This window comes from Corvus hawaiiensis, chromosome 3, assembly GCF_020740725.1.
Source record: "Corvus hawaiiensis isolate bCorHaw1 chromosome 3, bCorHaw1.pri.cur, whole genome shotgun sequence".
Classification (NCBI taxonomy): Eukaryota; Metazoa; Chordata; class Aves; order Passeriformes; family Corvidae; genus Corvus; species Corvus hawaiiensis.
Window position 1 is genome coordinate 95264682 of NC_063215.1, and position 22347 is coordinate 95287028.

At 40.7% G+C, this 22347-nt stretch overlaps 1 protein-coding gene across 1 annotated transcript in view; it reads right to left on the minus strand.

The window, feature by feature from the left end:
* The window catches only part of KCNH1 (potassium voltage-gated channel subfamily H member 1), a 177588-nt gene that overhangs the window by 87423 nt on the left and 67818 nt on the right, over positions 1-22347 (minus strand). The window contains exons 8-9 of the mRNA XM_048296236.1: positions 6267-6466; positions 2453-2705 (exon numbers count right to left, since the gene is read on the minus strand). Coding sequence (XP_048152193.1) covers positions 2453-2705; positions 6267-6466 — 453 coding nt within the window. The remainder of the gene's footprint in view (positions 1-2452; positions 2706-6266; positions 6467-22347) is intronic.

The following is a 22347-nucleotide window of genomic DNA, read 5'->3' on the forward strand; positions in this document are numbered from 1 at the left end:
AATGATTTCAGAACTTGAAAATGTTTCCTATGAACTGGATTCTTTAAGGATTAAGCGCAGTTTACCTTTGGTTTATGTAATGCTGTACAGCAGTCACACAGACTGATTCAGAGTTGCAATTCATTTCTGCATTGCAAGGAAGATACAGGCTCCATTGCAAGCTGCAAAGGATGCTTTATTACATGACAGCCAGAGCTGAGTAAATAATTCACCTTGAATAATTTGTGCACTTATTTTTTTCATTTTCATTTCCAGAATTCCAGAAAAAAGATTACAGTTTCTGCAACATACCTGTTAACTAAAATTACCCTAAGGAATTTCTCACATGGTCTGCTGTTACATCCCTGGTCTTCACAGCTATGCTTAGTTGCAACTAGTACATAAAACTTATGGCATAGGTTGTTCAGGCTGAGTGATCAGCAACAATCACGTTTCTTGTATAATACACTTTTTTTCCCCCTTGCAATACCTTGCTTTATCTGGTATACATTCATCAAGAACTTGGCAAGTTTAGCTAAATATGAAATTAAAAAACAAAATCAGAAACAACCAAAAAACCCCATCCCCCGAAACATTGTTTTCAAACTGAGAGTACAAAGAAGTTAGGGAGGAAACCCTGACCCATCTCCTGAAGCATCCTTCAGTAAGAGTGGTGGTTAAATTACATAATGCTGAAGGAAAAAGAAGTTTAACTGATTTAGAATAGTGAAAAACTTAGTTAAATACATAATCTCTTCTCAGGATAGAGAAACCCTCAGCAGAAGTCTTCACAGCCTGGGGGAGGAAGGTACACACGTGTGGAAGGAAAGGGATTCCTTAGTCCAGAAACTGAAACACAAAAATCTACACACATGCGAAATGAAATCTCACAGAATCACAAATAGATCCCACTTCATGTTAATTTCCTCTCCATTTACAATATTCACAAAGAAAATGACAGAACTCACCAACTTCAGTGAGAGCCAGGGAACTGACTCCAAATTTAAAAAGAAAAAGAAGAAGAAGAAAATAAAAAGTTGTGGAGGGAAGAGGATCAATAGTCACATCCCCGGAGAAGAGCAACAATAAAATGTGTCTATTCATCCAGATACCCAGGGAACAGCCTCATTTATCCCCAGCTATCACTCTGCAGCAACAGAGATTAGGAGTTAGGTTTCCTTAACACTGATTCCTCGAGCAATCTCAGCTGAGTGTTTTCTAAAGTGAGTGTCATGATAAAAGGCAGGAGTTACCAGTAAAGGTGAGGAGAAAATTGGTATCTTTAAGAACATTTTAAAAAAATTCGATCTCAGTGCTTTTTACCTATAGTCAAACAGAGCAGCAAGATGTTTTGAGGTTTTCTGCTCATGCTGAACCCAGGTGGTGGCATGAAGGCACACAAACTGAGACATCTTAGTTTGTGTTCTACATTTGTCATGTTAATTCATGAGAGTTCAACATGGCAAAAGATAGCAAGTTCTTGATGTGCAGCATAGACAAGCAGAAGTTACAAATACATAGCACTGAACAGCATAGGTGATTCTAGAACAAAAGAGAATCCATTATCCTCCAGCTTCTCACCTTTTTAGCTTCTTGTGTGGGACAAAGTATCATCAACTTGATTCCCCAGGACTCTAATTTTACCCTATGCTATACATGCAATCCTGTTCAGAAGTAGAGAAAAATGGAACTCGGCATATTTATTAGCCTCCTCTTTTTTCGGTAGACATTCATCTTAGGAGAGCTGAGTGTATGTGTTCAGAAAAAAGTAAGATTATCAAGGTGTTTTATTCTTTTTCCAGGGTGCTATGAGTGACAGGTACTGGATTAAGCCACCATGAGAATCTACCTTATCACAAAAGGGCTTGACAGAATCAAATTGTAAGTATCACCTCCTCAGTGCTCCAGCCACCCCATGATTCATCTACATCTATTGGATTATCCCACTCTTTTCTGTTAGCTTTGCCTCAGAATGCTGTTCACACCCCATCAGTTTCTTTTCCATGCCTCCAACCCAAAGCTGCCCTTCCAAGTTAAGGCTCTAGATGTTTTACTTTGACTTTAAAATAGATAAATATTGTTTCAACATGAGATTTTAAATAAATATAACTGGAAAAATTCCAGCAAAGGTGGATTATTACTGGGGGTGGGGGCGGGGACAGTGAGGCAGGGAAGCCAGGCACTTCAAAAACAAGTTTTCTCAAGTCCTAAATGGAATTTCTAATTAAAGGAGATGTCTCAAGAGAGGGAGAACCCCAAGAATGACCAGGACCCCATGCTAAGGTAGTTTCCACTGACCAGACAAAACAGGGTTGAAGCAACCAGGAAATGAGACAGTTGCCCTTTAAACCTCTCTAGGATGTGGTAAAACAAACTTAACTGAAGCTTCTTAAAGAATGAGTAGAAGAGGCTATAAAAATGCTGTACATATCTGTATTTGTGCACAATGCCTATTACCAGCTCTGAAACTCACCTAATATAGCAACGACTTCATCATCCTGGATTACTTCCAAAGAGCCCGAGACCACAAAGCAAAGGCTGTCGACGCTCTCCCCAGCGTGGTAGATCAGGTCTCCTGGAGCACAGTGCACCGTCTGAAATTCCATGGCGAGGGCTCGAAGGCACCCATCGCTCGCCAGCCTGAAGGCAGGGTGCTCCTTGAAAACCTTTCGGTTCAGATGCACGCAGATGTCCGCTCTCATGTCCTTAGGGCAGATCTGCAAAACCTGAGAAGGAAATCAGGCAATCAGTTCCTGTGCATGGCTTCTATGTGCCTGCCATGGCTCGTTTACCACACAAGGTTTAAGAACTGCTTTCCTCCTTCTTGTAAAATTTCTAGTGTCAGTCTGTAAGTTTATTTTTATATTATTTATCCACATAAGCCACAATACTAACTTAGTCTACTTTATAACATCTGAAGGAAAATGCTGTTTTCATCTCAGCAACATGCTCTGCTGGATATTGAATTACCAGAAGTCCTCCAGTTTTTAAGACAATAAAACTTAGAGCACAGCAGTACAGAAAGTGTTGAAGAAAAGCTTCCTGAAGAATTGTTTCTAGAGGGCAGGTCACTTTTTTGATAGGCAGATTCCACGAAAAGCCTGCACAAGTTATATGCTTTAACAACTACAACCGATTATTTAAAGTTTAATTAACTTATGATATTAAGAACTGCAGGTATTCAAATTTACCCCTCAGTGGCACTAACAAGTTTTTTGTTTACACAGGGAAGGGACTTAAAGGTATGATGCTGTTTTGGGCAGCTTTTGATCTTCCAAATGCAATGTTCCTCACGGCAATTCATGGTTCTCATAAGAGAACACAAGCTGATGCTCAGCACAGCGGGTACCAGCCAGGGCCATTTCTGAAGGGTTTTAATGTAACACGGACAGCTGAGTGGAAAGAATACAAAATCACTGCTGCACGTACAGACTAAAAGTGGAAAGAAGCAACATGAACAGGGTTTGGGGATAACAAAATCTCCTTGGGGGATAGCCTACGATGAAGCACATCCAGGACATATTATTTGAGAAAAACATTGAGTAGTCTAAGTCGGCCTCTTTTTTTTTTTAAATTTTCTTAGTAGTAACTATTCCATCCAATTAAGGGACATTCTGGTTGAGCTTCAGAGTTACTCCCACTTATTTTCCTAGATGGAAAGAGAAGACTGTCTCACTGCAAATACTCCTAGAAAACATAAAGGCACATGACACAGGAAGTACTATGGCTATGCCTACACTTTGAAATGGGGTTCTGTGCAAGATCTGAGCAGAGAACCAAGCTGGTAATTCTGTGCATGGCACTGGTTCCAGTTATCATGCTTGGTACTCCAAAGACAAATAACTCTACCACCAATATCATCATCTTTGGCCCACCTCCAAACAGACCTTTTATTGCCGATACTACTTTTGAAAAGACATATATTTCTATAGTGCTTAGGTGTAGGGCACCCATGGATGATTTTTCTTGGCTGCCCTGTACAGAAGAGCTGCAAAACCTGCCAGTTCTCAGTTTTCCAGGCTCACAGAAATGGGCTGGGGCAGAAAGACCAGCATTTAACATGGATCGCAGGCAGGAGACATATCTGTCTTTTCCATTATCTCATTTACTCTGGTGACAAAAATATTCTCTAGTGGCATATTTTTGCCAAATTTTGCTTCTGGAATTACACACACACTTTGCAGCTACCTGAGTATCACACACAAAAAGGGTTGTTGTAACAGAAATAGTAGCAAAAAGCCATGAATATACAAGAGAATATTTAAAATTATGCTGTTATCCAAAACCTTTTTTGGACAGCAGTCTTAGAGGAAGTTAACTAATTTTCCATTCTCCATTTAAAGATGTCTCCAGACTTAAAAAAATGAAAGGGGTTTAAGGCATTTGGGAGTTACAGACAAATGGAAGAAGACTTCCATTTGTATGGGAGGTATCTTCATGGACCAACTTTAGAATCTTTCAGTAGCTCTTGGTTAAATTTTGTTGTACGGGTGTTTTCTAGACTTGTAACTTAGCATGTGTGCCGTTAACACTGAATTGACAAATTCGTGGCCTACAAAAGAGTGGTAAGATCAGTTCAGTGCTCAGTTCCTATTTAAATCTTTGCCTCATCTGTAGGAAGCTGCGCTGTGTTTCAGAGGAGCACAACTACCACTGCTCTGTCTCACAAGCAATACATGTTTTATTCATGGCAAGACATCCCAGAAGTTATACACAGGCATCAAACCAACAGAGCTCAGACCTGGGAGTTTATGGCACAGCCAACCATAGCTTTTGCTGTGCAGATGAAAGCTGAGCTCTTGGTTAAGCAGTCATGGCCAGTGGCAGCTCAGCTATGAACGAACCAGTTATTGAAAACAGCACCATATTAACCTCTTTGAGACCTCCTGAGAATTAGAGACTTTTCTCCTGTTTATTAAGATAATTCTCAAAGACTACACTGGGAATTGTTGTGCCCAGTTTGATTATTCTGCTGTCTCCAACTGCATCCTTAAAGCATTTCTCTCTTTATCAAAGGAAGCCAAGAATGAACTTTGAAGATAAGCTAAACCGCCCCCCAACCCCCCCCCCCCCCCCATGTTTTACATAGCAATTTTTTCTTGTTGTTTTGTAAAAATGATGACAGGAGTTTGTACTGGGGGCTGAATGAAAGCACCAGCACTCATTACACTATGTATCCTCAGATGTCTCTCCACCTTCCCCAAGTGCACCTACTTCAAATCACAACCCCACACAAAGACAGATTGTGAGAAAACATGCAGAACAGCTTCTAATCAGCACTACCCAGCACTAAAATACCATTTCTTTCTGAAAGCCAGTGTGACAGACAGTGCTTACGGAATTGTGTCTGGGATTTAAAAATGGCAGATATGCTGAAGACCTTTTAGGAAAGCAAACAGTGCCCTGTGTGCCCCTCAGTCTCCAGACAGTTCAGTGCAAGGCCACATCTGTTCTACTCCTTCATAACGATGCTTTAACAGCTGTACAGAAATGACACTGTTTGCTCTTTAACTGCATCACTCACAGTTCAGAATACTAAGCTAAGCTGCCAACCAGGAGACTGGTGACCAGAGCATTGGTATGATTTCCTGAATGATCCACCCCAAAAATCATGTCTCTTTACAAGCAGAAGAAAAACTGTATCTCCACAAAAGCTGGCAACTAATATGAAAGCGACAAGGAATTACTTTTGTACATTTGCCATGGTGAAAGGCCGTCTGTTATCTTAAAAGACACAATGGGAATTTACTTGTAAATTCAATGAATCAGAATGATAACATTTGCCTTACATAAGATAGATTTCAAGCAATACATTATTAAATACTTCCAGTTTTCATTAATATCTTTAGCCTGCACACAGAATATTACATTCAAATTCTCCAATGACAAAAAAGAATTACTTTGTTTTCAGGCCCACAGAGCTGCAAACAACCTCACAAGAAACACTGCAAAAAAATCTCATTTGGAAAAATTGTGAGGTTGTGTTACAATATGGAACTTGTTATTTACTTATCACCTTTATTTATTGTAAACCAAGCTTTTTCCTTTATAATTTTTATACTATTTTATGCCATTTCACTAGCAAAACATACATACTTTTACCACTAGCATATGTTTGTATGATGGAATAGCTGAAACACTGTATTTGAAAGTTTAAAATTACGGGAAGCTACTCCTTAGAACTATTTAAAGAATATTTGTCTCCTTTACTAAGACAGTACCTCCTGTTTATTTTAATGGACTACTTTCAGGATGTGACTTCTTTCCTTGCAGTTTAATTTACTTACCTTTTCAGTATCTATTCCTCTGGACATTGACCAGGTGGAAACGATGTAATCCATCACACGTTCACTCAGTCCTTTAGGGACCTGGTAGAGCTTTAAAAAGTCCCGGACACTGTTCAGCATTTCATGGTATCTGTTTGTGTTAGCATACATTTGCTGAAATATGGTTGTCACATTACCAAAAATGGTGGCATACAGAAGGGCTGTGAAAAAGAAGAAAAACCACAGAGATAATACACGGTAAGTTGTGATGATCAGTCTGTGTTCCACTGGGCTTTAAGACTGGAAATGCCAGGCTCATAAAAATGCATGCAAATACAGGTGCTTTATTAGCAAGGCATGATGAGTGCAAGTGTTTTATAGGTCACCTTCAGCACTACAAATTGAGGACCACCGCCTATTTTTGTAAGAACAAGTCCTGCATCAGAATTCCTGAAACACAACTGTTTGTCTTTGTCAAACAATTCAGTAGTACCCAAAAACCTTATGAAACCACAACAGAAGACAGAAGAATTTTAAGAGAAATAGCTTGACAGCAAATACTTTAATTTTTTGTCTCAGGTTTATAGTGCCTGTGTTGAAATACCGCCAGTGACAGATTTGCAGGCTTTAAGTGCATTATCACAGTAGTAAGCTGAGTCATCGTTACCCACCTCGGTGTGACAACAACAATGCATCAAAGCAGAAGATGGAATATGTAATAAACAGCTACCATGGGTCAGTAATTCATAGACATAAGTTTAATAATACATAAAAACTCGCATTACGTTTTATATTCTTCAGGCAAAAGCACAGCGAGGTCTGAGGCAAGAGCTAGAGCCCTCAGAGGCAGACCTCTGAACAGCCCTCCTGACTTCATGCAACACAGTTATGAAGCCAGCTGGTTCCTCAAGATGGGTTTAAGAATAAACATGAGGAAGAAAAAAAGGCAATGTTTCAGGCGTGGAGAGAAGCAGATGAAAACACACAGGACTTGAGAAGATCCATCTGCTGAAGCCCAAGACACAGCAGCAGGCTGGTGGCAGCCTCAGCGGCCAGGTTTGATAGCTTGCAGAGGCCGGGGCTGAGGCTCTTCCAGCCAATCCAGCCCTGAATGAAATGGAAAGACAGGAAGCCTCAAGGGGAGCTTTCCTTTGTTGTGAATCAGGTCAGTGATATGTGACAGGTTGGCTGTAGAGGGACAGGAACAGTCAGACTGCAGATGCAATGATAACCACCTGTAAGTGCTCTGGCTTGCTGAGTCAGTTCTTCCTCTTAATCATTTCCTGTCCCCCAAAACAAGCACCAAACTGTATCATATCTTTTCCATTCAAGACAAATAAATGAGAAGCCATATTTATAAAAAACAGATTCTGCCTTACTGAAATACCCCTTTTTGCTGTTTATTTACTCCCTCACCAGCTATTAAAAAAATCTTCATCCCACTCCTTCCCTTGAGAATGCAGGTATTTATTCAGGTCAGCGTTACAGGCAGATATCCTTAAGCCAACTAAGATGCTCCAGGATTCTATGACCAACAAAAACCTTTGATATTGTGCAAAATAAACTTACAGGACTGTCTTTGCCCTGATCATTAAGAGATGTAATTTAAATTTAGGCTTGCTCAAGGCCTTTACACTGCTGATTTTCTGCAGAATTCCTTCTTGATGCTGCATGACTTCTTTTCTTTTCATGAATTTCTGTAGAGAACAGCTCTCCCTTTTTCCATCTACTCCTCTGTACAAACAGGTATAAAAATATGCAGAAAAAGGTGCACACTCAGTTTAAAGAAAAGTGGAGAGCATGTCATGAATAGGGATACAATGACCAGAAACATATATTTTCTCTCTTTAACCTTAACTTGTGCCTGAGCAAATCATACCAGGAAGTCCAATGCAATGAGTAGCAAAGAATGATAAAAGGCTTTAAAAAACAGTTTTACCATAAGAGCTCCTTAATCCATGAGTATTTTGTATTAGAACAGCATTACCTCTCTCTAAGTCCTGGTTTGCTCTCTGTTAGGCAGGTGCAAACACAACCCTACAGGAGACTGCAGCAGCACAAGGCAGCCAGCACAGCACTGGAATAGGTGACAAATTAGGGAGAGGGTGGCAAGCAGATTCTTATCTGTAGATTTCTGGACAACCACATTTGTGTCCATACAACTCTCTCTTTGCTCTCTGGCAAACAGTGGAACCTGGGAGTTCAGTACCTTGGCACATATAGCTCCATGCCAGCACAGGTAAAACGGAGTCCCCACTCTGTCCCATTAATGTCCAGCTACACGAAGCCTAAAGAAAAACCAGAAATTTGGTCCTATATTTTGATTATTATGAAGCAAGCAATTTCCACTGCAAATTGAAGCTCCAGTATGACAATTATCTTGGCAAGAAAAATTATTCATGCCTAGATTTTTTTTTATTCCCAAACTCACAATCCTTAATTTATCATTAGCTAACCATTTTATTACTATTAAAGACACATTAAAGCCAAGGATTTTTGCAGCCTTATATTGAGTAGATACATTAGCATATTAAACCTTGAACTCCTCTGCACAGAAATAGCTGGCTGTGTGCCTTTCCTTCCGTTCAAAGGAATAATGAAATGAACCCACTGCAGTAGACTGCAGCCCCAGAATGATTTCAGAAACACTCTACTAAAGGAAGAAAGTTGGGCTGTTTATGTCAGAGCAAAATCTTCAGCATCTCCTCTCCAGGAATGTCAAGATCCCTCAGAAATTATATAGCCCTCACCCCCTGACATTGATATTCTTTTCTGACAATAAAGGAAAACATGTTGTCCCCAACAGTGTGGCTGCTCCTTTACACTGCAGTCTGTGATACCCCATTTAAGCGTCACAGATAGGACCACAGTAATTGCAGTAGCAAATTACCCACAAGTGAATCATGAAGGTCAGACACAGGTTGGAAAGGTCACCAAATCATCTGCTACTTTAAATGATGTAACAAGTGAGAATAGAGAAATAAATACAAGCCAGTGTAGGCCTCAGCTACCACAGTAAAAGATCTGGGGTCTGATTTTAGCATTATAAGAGGAAGAACTTCTATCTGTAAGAATGAGAGGTTTACAATTACCCCAATTACAGATGTAAGTGCTGCATTCGGTTCCTGAGATGAATCATCAGATTGATGATGATTTGTTCAAAATGCACTCATCCAGTGGCCTCGCACACAAAATGTGCGCAGAAGAACTACACAGCAACAAGTGAGACCAACTAGTGAACAATCTCTTATATCTTTCCCCCAAGACTTGAAGTGCTTTCTGAAAACAAACTGCCTTCATTTTTGCTGTCTGGAAAGCTGATCCAGAAAGTCTGTCTGTCTGCATGTAAATTCCACTTAACAATTAAAAAACCGAAATAAACCCTTTTTACATACTGCACTAACCTAAGTACTGTTCAAAGAGCAAGCACCTCCATTTGCAAATAGTAGATGATCTAAATGTATAATTGCACTTTTGCTTCACCAACAAGTTCCTAGTTTACAACAAATTATTCAGTTCATAGAAGGCTGAGAGAAAGCACAGCCTTGAAAATCTGTTGCAGTGTATGACTTCTTACTGAATACGAAACACAATCGTAAATTAACCACAAAAACTGCGTGTCTCAAGGGCATTTTTCAGATAACACATTGTGAGGTCACACAAAATTAACACTGATCAGATAAAAAGAAAAGCAGAAATTAATAATTGTATGGATCATCTCATAATTATATGAGAAAATGACATTATTTTCAAATGTGCAATTAGAACAATATAAGAGTTTATAATTGCTTGAGATTAGGGGTCTTGATTAGTGGTAATTATGCCTACTTATGCGTAGAGAGCATGCAGTTAAAAGGAAAACACTGAACTGTTAAATACAATATACAAGAAAATACCAAACTGAACAGGTATCTTAAAGAATTGTTTACCAAACTAGTTTTGATAGAATTGTTATTTGTAGTCTTGTCATCTGATATCAAAGCTTCAAAAACAAGATGTACTTATCAAGTATCTACACAACCTTCTAGAACAGTACAGACAGACCCAAAGCTGCTTAATTTGCTACTTCTTAAGAAGCTTTGTGTATTATAAAGTTTCCTATTTGTAATCTTTTACCTACCTTTTGTTTTTTTACTAACACAATATATAAAGATATAATTCAATTTAGGTAGTAAAGAATAAAAGTAAACAACTTAGCCAAAATCTAATAGGTCAATTAATTTTCTGCACTTCATAACTTTTCACAATATATATCCAGAACATTTTCACCTGCTATAAAACAAATTACAATTGCTAGTCTTAATATGTACATCACTTCCTGAATTTCACAACCTGGGAAAAAGACTTTTTTTTAAGTGAAAGTAAATTCCCAGAGGAGCTCTCCCCCACGCTGTCACAGTAACTGTTAAATCCTGCTCTTCCCACGGCTCTCTATTCTCCTGGACTGAAACAATACACTGCTTCACCTCCCTCTTTCATGCCACCAGCTTGCAATTTGCACCTCCGAAGCAAGGCAGTAGCAATGGCAAAGATCAGAGAACTGGCACACTACTGAGCAAGTCTGAAAATCAATTTAACGGCAAAGAGCAAAGCAGAAAGCTGGAACAGGCCATGAGGGACATGCACGTCAATCCACGTGGCACAAGCACTTCTAAGATGAAAGATGAGAGACCACAGGCAAATTTTATTAAACTCTTAGTCGAATCCTACTGCAAATCTTCTCACTCTCATCATCACATTTGATGAAATCACCCTGCTGGCAGCAAAACTGGGACAGAGAAGGACAACAGTGGGCTCCAGCTACAACAGAAATGTCTCCCCTGCAGAAGGGTAGGACACCAGTGAGGATACAGTTGATAAAGGCTAAACAACAGAGCATCAGCACATGGGGTTTTTTCATCTTCCCATCACCAAAAAACCAAGAACTGCAATGAAATGAATGTCAGAGACATAAACAAGGGAACAGCTGCTCTGAGAAGCCACTTAAGCAACTACCAAGGACTGGAGTAGTAGAAACATCTGTGCACCTTAAAATAGGCTGTCTGCAGAGTGTAAGGGCAGAAAGCAAAATTAAGAACAGCTAAGGAACAAACACCACAAGCAGCTCCCACTGCTTCTCTCCTCACACCCTTTCCTAACTCTGCGAAATAAAAGGAGCCTGCTACTCCAGCAGCACAGACATATGAACTCCTGTTACCTCATCAACTTGCAATGACTTACATTTTGCCAGCTTAAGACTTAATATGGAAGAATAGAGGCAAGTGTTGGCAATTACCAAACCTTCCAAAGATGCTGAACTCCAGCGTGCCTTAGGGATGCTTCAAAACCAAAGGGCTTTTTATTTTGATCTGGAAGGACCCACACAGCTGGTAGCAGCAGTCACAGGCGTTTTGGCTCACAAGCATCACGCACAGTATAACTCTCTAACAGGTTTTGCTGTTGCCTTCAGCATGTTTGGGCTAAGATAAACAGCATAGAAGAACATACATAGCAAAACTGATCAGAGGCGCAATCAGAGCCAGAGTGAGTACAAGCCAATAGAACAAACTTCAGCATCAGCCCTACAAGAAAGCTCTTCAACATAAACAGCTCTCTCCAAACTGGCAGTGAAGGGCCAACACCACTCTGCTCTCTATGAAAGGCTGCATCTTGGATTAAAAAGCCTGCTTACAAAAAGAGAAGATGAAGCCTCCTGCCAATCCATACAAAGGAAGGGTGGTGGCTATTACCTCCCTGGCCAAGGCTCCAATCTCTGCACAGCACCACTTGACTAATTAACACAGTCCTGTGGAGCACTCCCTTGGAGGACAGAGGCCTGAGAGCAAAAAGATTCTCCCAGAGATAAGTAACCTTCCTCAAGGTCATGGTGAGAAAGTGAACCACCCCCAGCATGCCTTGTTTCTATATGGCAATAGCCTGTACCCAGTTGGCTAGTTGGTTTCTACCCCACCCCCTGCCTTTCCCATAAAAAGCCCCCTGTTTCTGCCCCTGATGAGGGAGCCTTTGTCCCTGGCCTCCCCTTCACAGGGGCTGCTGGACAATGAAAGCCACCTCTGTGGAATTGCCATACGAGGCTCCTGTCTCTCTGTCCCCGGGTTCGCCTTGGGTGATATCACGGGGAGCTGAATCACAAGAGCTGGAATCGCTTGTAGCTGAGAAGGTGCTACACTTGCTGGGATCACCTGCTGCCCAGGGAGGCCTGCTGCCACTGCCCCTGGAAGAATTAATTGTTCTTGGGAGGACACTCTCTCTAGGAAGGTTGTGGCACACTGGCACTGAGCAGCATCAGACCCCCTGCGATACAGTCCCACTAATTAACACTGTAAAATCTGGACTTTGACAAACTGAGAAGTGTCCAAACAAGTAAAATGGCAGGAATCCTGATTCACAAAGCTCATCACTCATTTGTTTTGACAGCTACAATTTAGTATTATATTTACCCTGAAAGGTGCCAACAGTCACTGGGGGGGATTTAATGGCAGCCATAGACTCCACTGCAGCCAATGTGCTTGCAGAAAAGCAGATGACTAAAGTAATCAGATGCACAAGTCAAAAGTAGCCTGTGAGGACTTAGATGTGTTTTTGGTTGCAAAACTAAGGAGTAAGAATCTGGTTATACGTTACAGTTCTGCTGTAAAGGGGCACCTACAGAAGACAACACAAGCATGATGCCGAAAGGAATTAAAGAGAAGAGCATCCTGGATACAGTGAGACTTAAGCTGATAGTCTTTGAAATCCCTAGCCACGAGTGTCTCTCAGGAAAACAGGGCTGCACACTCTTATTCTATAAACAAACAGCACTTGCAAACCAATGAGTTCACCTGACTCTTCTTACTTAAATTACCTGAAGGCATCCATTTCTCTGAAAAGCCCAGCACTTCCACTGACTGGTGAGTCCCAGTGAGGGTAGCAGCATTTTACATCCAAAAGTGCATCATAAACCAGACGGGAAGATGTATGTTCTGCCTCAACTTACAGGTAAATTTTTAAACCTGACAGAAAGCTATGACTAACTCCAAACACAGTAATACCTACTCATTTATTGAAATTAGGGCCTTAGCCCTTGATAGCAAACAGACTTTCCAGGAACTGTTTAATCAATGAGTCCACAGAAAGCTCCTTGCAGAATCAAATTTTTTTTCAGTCAACATATAACAATATGGAACAGCAAGATCTGAAATGGGAAAAGCCGTCATGGTAAATCAAAGGTAAGACTAGAGAAAAAGGAAGATTCTACAGAAAGTGGAATTTCCCAATTACCTCTCCAAATTTTATTCCCCACAAGATAGGTTTACCTCTGATAAGGTAAAACAGAATGGCAAGGAAATGTACCGATTTTCACAACTAGTTACAACAACTACAGTTCCTGTAAAGAACAGCATATGTATCCCAACATCTTCAGGAATGTCCTAAGGGATTAGTCTAGAGCAACACTGAAGTACACATGCTAAAAACATGGAGCATCATCAAGATCTTGCTGCATGTGCCAGTTTGATTACCAAGAGGAAACTAAGTGTACACACAGATAACAGCTGCAAAATCTATCTCTATTCCAAACATACCAGGGCAGACTCACCAGTGGGACACTTTTACCGACACAGGATAACTTCAGCTCAATGTTTTCACTAGCAGGTTTAACCACGATGAGAATTAATAAAATGCCAAATCTGATTAAATCCTTTGCAATTTGTGAGAAAGGACACTATTTTACTGTTTTGTGGAATTTTATGGACAATAAAATTTAAATTGTCTAGAAAATTGAAATGGATTTCCATTTCATTTCCCAGCACTAATGAACAGATCACCATTTAAATGATGACTGAGCCATTTAAGGGCATAATTTTTCTTCTACAGTTTATACAGGGTAATGCATGGCCATTTTCAATTACTTGGTTAAAATTAAATCTCCAGATACTGCTTCTAGATTTTTACTCATTTACACCAATATGAAGGCTTTTTCTTTCAAAGCTCGTTTTTATCTACCCTCAACTTAGCTCAAGTGGTTTCCCCCAATTAAACACCAACTCTCATTTTAAAATCTATTACTGAAATAGAACTACGCAAACAAAAGAACAGAAACAAAAATCAAAAGCCACGGTTAGAAAAAGTTCTCTTCATGTGAAACTGCTCACCTATGTAGTTGCTAGTATTCCTCTGTTCACCCTATTTCCTCTGGGACTTGTATGATCCTTTCTACGAGGCCTTGCAGGAGGGAAATCTAGGAGATCATCTGTTATCCAAACTTTCTGGTCCTTTCCCTACAATGCTGCCACACGTACTGCTGGACTTTGCCCTGCTGGCTCAGGCCTGTTCGTGTTGGCAACTATTTGGCCCATTTTTGCAATAACCTGTCCATGGCCTTCGACAATCCAGAACTGGATCTGAATTTTGCACACCAAAACCACCATCCAGCATTTATACATAATAATTTCTAGACAAAATTTGCCCCCCAACAGTGAGGTAACACAAGAGTTTAATGGCTAAACTCACTTGCAAAGTCCAAGCAAAATTCTCCAGCCTGATTCCTTTTGGTCATTGCTCCAACCTCATTTAATTAAGGTATCTACATTTGAGTGCAGTATTTAGAGTAATTCTTTGTTCTGAATGATAATTGGATTCAGGTGGCTTCTCTCTACTCCCACCAGAGAACCCATGTGGGAAGTTTGTAGCTGGCTGCATTTCTTGCTGAGCACGTTCAGATCTGAACCCACCAGTGACACCACAAGGAGGAAGGACCCAAGGCTTCCCCTGAGACTGCAGTGATCTCACTTCTCATTAGGCTTAAAACCTCTACTCAGCTGTGCTTTAAACACTGCTGCAAGGTGTGGGCACATCTGCCTGTGATGAAAGTTAAGGACACAGTTCGGAGAAATACCAAGGCAAAGCTTTCTCTTCGACCACTAACTTTCATCCAGTGACTTACAAAAGCTTCAGCTGTCTATGTAGCAAGTACAGCACAGTCTTTTTTTAGGTTTTGTCTTCTCTGAGAACATAAGAAAAGGTAAAATTTTAATGCCTATAAATTACCCCAATATAAAAGCAGAGTGGGATGGAGGTACTATGGTTTCATTGTGAAGTGAACCAGAGTGGGCGGTAGAGTGCTGGCCTCAACCAGACAGCTGATGGAAAAATTGCATATCCCTTGTCTCACAGACTCCAGAGAGAAGAAACTTCTTTGGATTAACTGTATTGTCCCCAAACCTAAAACTAGTTAAATAAAACCATGAAAACAACAGCAAAGTGTGTAACTGGAAGCCTGTGTCTTTCGTAGCTCACCTGGTTCACACTCAGCAGGCCCTTCAAGCTGACTTTGCTCTGAGCCATCACACTGCGAAACCAGCAGTGACCTCTGCACTGGCCACACACCAAAGAGGTTGTGCCAATCACCCAGGAGCCTCCAGGTCTGCTCAGGTGACAGATCAGCCAGCAAGAGTTAAGGGCATGGCTGCACCTGACAGGATTAGTGGATACTGGACATAAGGACAACAATTAATTGTCACTTCAGATCTCCTCTACTGTGAAATTAAGCCCCTAAAGCTATTGCACTTAACTGGACTGTGCTGCACCTGCCTGCTTTGCCTCTCTGCAGCTCAGTCTGAAGCCTTTGATGCAACAAAACCTTGGGGTGTTGTTACTTCAATAATCACAATAACCTCACAGCCAGACTGTGAGGTGCTCATCACTGACCCGCCAATCCCTTCTTGCACATGCACAACTTTTACTTCTGGGTGCAACAAGTATAAATAAGTTGTGTGACTATACAGGTTCCATACAGGATTTTCAAACGCTTCCCAAACAAACCTAAAGTCAAAGTGGTCCAAAAACTCCCCTTTTCTGGTATCACTAAACAGTTACAAAGATTTAATGCTGTTCGTAACACAAATAAGAATAATGAATTTTGGAATCATGTTGACTAAACCAATGAGGTCAGAGATGACATTTACAGATGAAGACTAATTTGGGGTGGTAAAAGAATAATTGCCACTGGAATGACGAGGTCTGAGTCCTGCTCCTCCCACACACTAATCACAGGTGTGCTTGTAGACCAAAATCAATAGGTGCACACAGTATGTACAGGAATGTGACATGGGAATGGCTCGTAGACAGTGGCTTCGCCAGGGAGCCCTGCTTTATTGACAAGTGAAAAGACAGGCTAGTGAAGACACATATGGCTTATCAAAAAATAACTGGAACAACTGTTTGTGTTTTTAATGACAAACAATGGATGACTGCGACTGTGATGAGGACTACTTGATGACTGTGAGAGGAATACTTGCCTCTGGAGTGGTGGAGAGGGTTACAGCCCATCTTTCTGAAATGGGTATTCATTTCTGTTCTTATAGCTCCAGTCTTAAAAGTACTTCTCTTCCAGGCTGAGTCTGCTGTTTTATTAGAACTCAGCAGGACTAAAAGCAGCAGTAAACATGCAGACAGCAGGGAGTTCCACACCTTACTTCTAAAAAGGATTATATTTATCATTATATTCAGGGGTAGATGTTATTGCGTAACAGATACTGCCTAAATTCTTTCTAAAGTAAACATTACATAGAAATCATCTGACCTCTCTAAAAGAGGTCAGGTAGCTGCATTTTGTGCTTTGTTAGCAAGTCACCACAAAATGCAAATATATTCGCACATAAACAAACATACATAGTCAGAAGTAAGGATGTATTACTATCCCACTGGGACCTTTTTAGAGAACTATTCTGCTTGTGCAGTGCCTGCACCAGTGAGGCACACAGGAATGGCATTTGCAGATGCTAATAAGCTGAAGCTGGCCAACAGAAAGTACAGGGGACTCTCAAAGGTAATGAAATACCTCTGTCAGTAATTTGCAGCTACAAACCTCATCCAATATTTAGGCACACAAAGCTTTTCCTTGCTTAGGGAAGAATGATTGGGAAGACTTCAACTGTGCTCTCCTGCAATCAGCAAACCTCCAGGATACAACAGATATATGTTTCAAATATCAGTGCAGGAGCAGAGACCTGAACTCAGGTCTTCTATTTTTCTGAAGAGTTCCTCCACCTAAAGGTGGCTGGCTATTTTGAGTCAAAGAGAAAAGAAAGGAAAAGAGTTTTTACTTTTTGTATTTAAGAACCGTTCCAGTCTCCATAAATATAGCAGGGGTGTGTTCCCAACATTTCCACATCCTTGAAGCCTTTGAACCATGAAATAACGGATTAGAATGGAAGAGGCAGATATCTCTGGCCATAAACACAGACTTCTCTGCTCTCACCTCTCCACAGAGTAATGTGTTTTCTGGCAGGCTTGCTCAGAGAAGCTTTACTTGGCCAGCCACAGCCAAGTACTATCCTAGCACTCCCAAAAGATCCTAGGAAAAAGGTAATTTCTAAGAGTTGTTGAAGTGATTTCACAGACGTGCATGAACAAAGTCTTAGGAATCACAGGGAAATAAGGCAGTTGCAGCAACTGGTGAAATTAACCAAAATCTCAGCATAAGTAAACTCTAGCGCATCATCAGGAGTCAAACCTCAGAGAAAACTTTTCATCACTGTGACATGGGGTACACAACAGAAGAACAATGGCTCCTCCTGAATTTAAATTCTGATCTTTGGATTCCAAAAGGAAAGTCCCCTCAGATGTCCACTGTGCTGACACAACACTGGGTCTAGCTTAACCCTGCAGCAGTCCCATGGCAGTCACTAAGGTCACATTCCCAGATAATTCTTACAGATCAGGTGTAAGTTTCACAACATCAGAGGACTTCCAGAAGAGTTTTAGCAGTTGTCCCAAGTCTTTTCCTTGTTTAAACACTGAAGAACTTGCCTTCTGTAATTCTCTGCCACATACAGGATCACCTAAGTAGCACCTTAAATCTTCCAGATCTTCTTGAATTCTTCCTTCCCACTGATGGAGGCAACAAGGAAATCTTACAGCTCATTGGAGACGAATAGTAAGATTTGGGCAAACAATATTCCATGTCATTTACAGGCATTGAAGTTGTCAAAGTATAAAGAAGTAAAAATGCAGGAACTTATTTTAGCACCTAAACTGTGGTAATAACCTGCATGCTCATCTTTTGAAAGCTATGTGAAGAACTGTTTGTAACCTGTGTGTGCTGCCATGAATATTCATTTACTGGTCTTCAGCACAAGGCAAGGATAGAATGCTTTTCAACAGCTTGAATTTTTGATATTGTATAGCTACTACTGGCTGACAGATATTAATGATTCTTGACAGAATGCTTATCTTTGAGCTGTTGCTGTAATCAATCAGCAGAAGAGCAGCAGGCTATTAAAATATTTTTCCGTCAAGCTCTCTTGACATGCTTTGAATGGTACACAGCCTGGATGGTAGGGTTTGGATTTTTTTAGGGTTTTTGTTTGTTGGGGTTGTTTTTTGTTTGTTGAGTTTGGTTTGATTGTTTTTCTGGTTGTTTTTTGGTTGACTCTGTTGTTGTTTTGGTGTTTTAATAAAAGACTCCACCTGCAACCACACAGCTGGATTTTCTTGATCAGCACCTCTTAAAGCTGTCCTTAAATATCAGCCCTGATGCTGATCATTCAGAATGTAGTCACCATGGTTCCAGCTCCTTCTGCCAAATGTCCCTCTGTCTTCTTTCTATCCTGCCTTTCTCCATCGACACATGCACACACACTCTTCTTTAAAGCCATTTCTCCCTGTCAGATTCTTGTCATCTACCTGGCCCATAATTACTCTTTATGCTTCCTTCCAGAAGTTCTACCCCCTCCTGTTTTCTCTCACTTCTTCCAATTTTCTATTCAATACCCTGTCTTCCTCCAGCCGTTCAGAAACCTGACATGGAAGCAGTGATTTAACAGTCCCTCTGCATCACAAAGCCTGTAAAATTTAAATCAACAGCTTAGCAAACCCATCAAAGAGGCTGCCAGACCTTCTTGGCCTCCATAGAGAAGCCTAATGACTAGGAGGGAATCAAAGTTAAATTAGATGGTCAGGAGAATTGGGACTCTTCACAGATCAGAGGAGGGGAAGAAAGGAATATGTAAGCATGGGGTGGAAGAGCAGAAAAGGAATGCAGGTGAGGTTAGGAACACAGAACACAAAGGAGAAACTGATGACTGAACTCATGAAAAAAGTACAGAGAGAGTTCAAATGTCCAGTTTTCTGCACAGGCTTGGCTTTACTGATATTAATACCCTCGAAGATTAAAAGACACACTTCAGTAGCACTGCAGAGGGAGGCAATAGATACACAGTGGTGTGGTGCGTACAGAGCACAGTGAAAGCCATTCTGGACTAGTAAGATGTGAAGAATTAAGAGTGGCAAGACAGGCAAAGCAGAAACCAGGAGCAGCTTGCACATGGCCACAGAGGAGTGTGTGACAGAGCTGGGAACTCAGCCCAAACCTGCCAGCTCAGGGCCTCTCCCTTGTGCACCAGCTCCACACTGTCAGCACTGAGGAGACGAGCAACAGGGTTTTTTCACCTTTTGCTTTGCCCATTGCCTATCAGCTTATTTCCTTTGCAGGTCATAACACATGTTTGCTGTATCCAGAAGCTTCTGCAGATTCTAGAAGGCAACAATCACCGATCTCTCTGAATGTTTGGTAATCAAACTCCAGAAGACAAACACTGTCTCTGGCTGAATCTCCATTATTCCAGTAAAAAGAAATTGTACCAAAAGCCTGCTTAATGAAGAAACAGTTTGAGTTAGGACCATGTTCCACCAAGATCAGTAAGTGAAATGCAGCAGTAGAAGGCTGAGCTGTGGCTCACATGCATCCCTAAAAACTTTGTTTGAAGAGTGTGTCAACATTGTGATTGCCAAGAAAGACACTTTAGACTGAGCAAGTCAGACCAAAAGAACACAGTGCGTGATAACAAATACTCCAGTGAGAATGCTGTCTTTGCTAGAGGTTAATGAATATAAGTTGATCAATTTTCATATCTTAAAGCAAATACTCTATGATTTTTATTTGCTTTTCTTCATTATTTCAATGATGAAAGCTTAGGGAATAAGCCAGAAAGATGAAAAAATAAACACTTTAGAACAAGCCAAGGAGACTAGACAACAAACCCGGAGAGATTATTGCAGAGGGCACTAAAGAGGACAAACACATTGGGTCCTAACAATATCCTTCATACAAAGCCTAAGTAAACAAGTCGTCACAAGCAAGGTGTGAAAGGGAGGGATGAAGTCCTTTGTGATAATCTGCAGAGTGATGAAAAGAGCTTCAAGAGCTTCTAAACAGTCACAAATCTCTTCAGAGCATTTTCACCTGCCCAAGTTCTTGCCATCAGTGTGCCATCAGAGACAGCATCCACCCCCCATCATCTAGAGACCACTGCTCTGCAGCTGAGAGGAGAGGAGACAGTGGTTCTTCTGAGAATGCTGCCAACATTTTGAATGCTGAACCACTTTTCCTCCCCAGCTCTGTGCATGTATCCTATTTACCATTATTTTTCTATCAGTGACAAGCTAGAGGTGTTAAATCCTGAACAGTTCTAAAAGCTACCACATTCCATACTTCATATAAGCGTGGTTTGAGAAGGGCACGGGAAAGAGGGAAATTGCTCAGAAAATCATTTTTGAATGGAATCACTGTGAGGATACCCAAAATAGAACAGACTGTGTTTTTATATTCCTAATCCGAATGCAGGAGGGAAAAATCACACACATGTATCACCCAAAAGGCAGAAAATTCTTAAGGGAAATCTTTTTCACTTCACCTCACACATTAAGAATATGTTTCCCCTTCCAGATGATGACCACTGTGATCTGAAAATTTCCAGTATTTAATGGCCAGTCCCGACTCCCTCTGCTGGTACTTCATATAGTCTCCTCTTCCTCAGTCTTAGAAGAGGAGCAACATCCTTTTAGCAGTCCCAACAGTAGTGCATAGTGGGAAAGTCTTGTCACAGCGGTTCCATTAAAATGTAAAAATATTTTGTTAAGTCTTAAAAAATACTTTGGAATCTTTGAGGGTTCATTATCACAGTTTTTATCCTTCCTGTATTATTCTGCCCTCGTACTTATGGTCTAGTACATTTAGACTTCCAGCTAGACTAAAGTTAGAACAGAATTAAGTAGTAATAAACATAAAACCTTTACTTGCCTTAATCCATGGTTTCACACTTCATGCAACAAGGACAAGTGCTTTTTAAAGACAAAAGTCTTTAAAAAAACCCAATTTATCAACATTGCAATAAGAGTGAAGCACAAAGAGAGCCTTAAATACTAGAAGTTGCAAGCTGGCAGCGTGGGAGCTCATTAAAAAAAGCACTGCACAAGAATGCTCAAGGCAAATGCCATTCAAACTTTTTCAACTCTGCAGTTATTTAATCATCACAGCAGTCACAAGGGATAAGGCATTGTTTAAAGGAACTGGCTTCTGTAGGCTTGGTGCTGTTCAGTCTTCTGGAAAGGTATTCACTGTAAATGTGCCATCAATTTCAAATGCTCCTCAGCTCTGAAAAGCATTCTTTCTGACCTGAGGCTTGATACGTCAAGTTTCAGAGCACCCTCAGCTGAAACAAACTAAACAATGTGGGGCTTCTGAATGCCTCCAAAAGACCAGAACCACAAAACAGGGGCAAACTGAAATATTCTGCAAGTAGAAATAGTAGTTCTAACACACATACAAAGCAAAATTCATCCTTCTGTGTGTGTTTGCCACCAATTTCAGTAATCCAGCATTAAGACAACATAATTTCTGCACTAGTACTTTGTACTCATTGCCTGAGCATTAAATGCTATGGTACCAGGGCAGTGTCAGGAAAATCTATGTTTCCATATAATATATATTTGCATGGAACTGCCCAGTTTCCCTTTTCATTGCATTTGCAGTCTCTTCAACTGTTCTGACTGGATGAAAGCATGCTAAAAAGCAGCATGGAAAGTACTACAATTGCTATAAAGCTGTGGACAAGCCAGTCTGAGACGTCAGCTTACTTACTCAAATATGTAAAGGCCTGAGTTATGCTGGAAAAGGTGCAGCAGCATCAGTGTTGCCACAGAAGTCACTCCACCATAGTTACAGTCTTTTCTTTCTAATATATTTATTCCTTCACTGCTCTCTGTCAGCTAACAATCCGTATAGAAGACCCACTTCTCTCTTTGCTTTCAGGAAAGCCACAACCCGGCCCAGCCTTCTCAG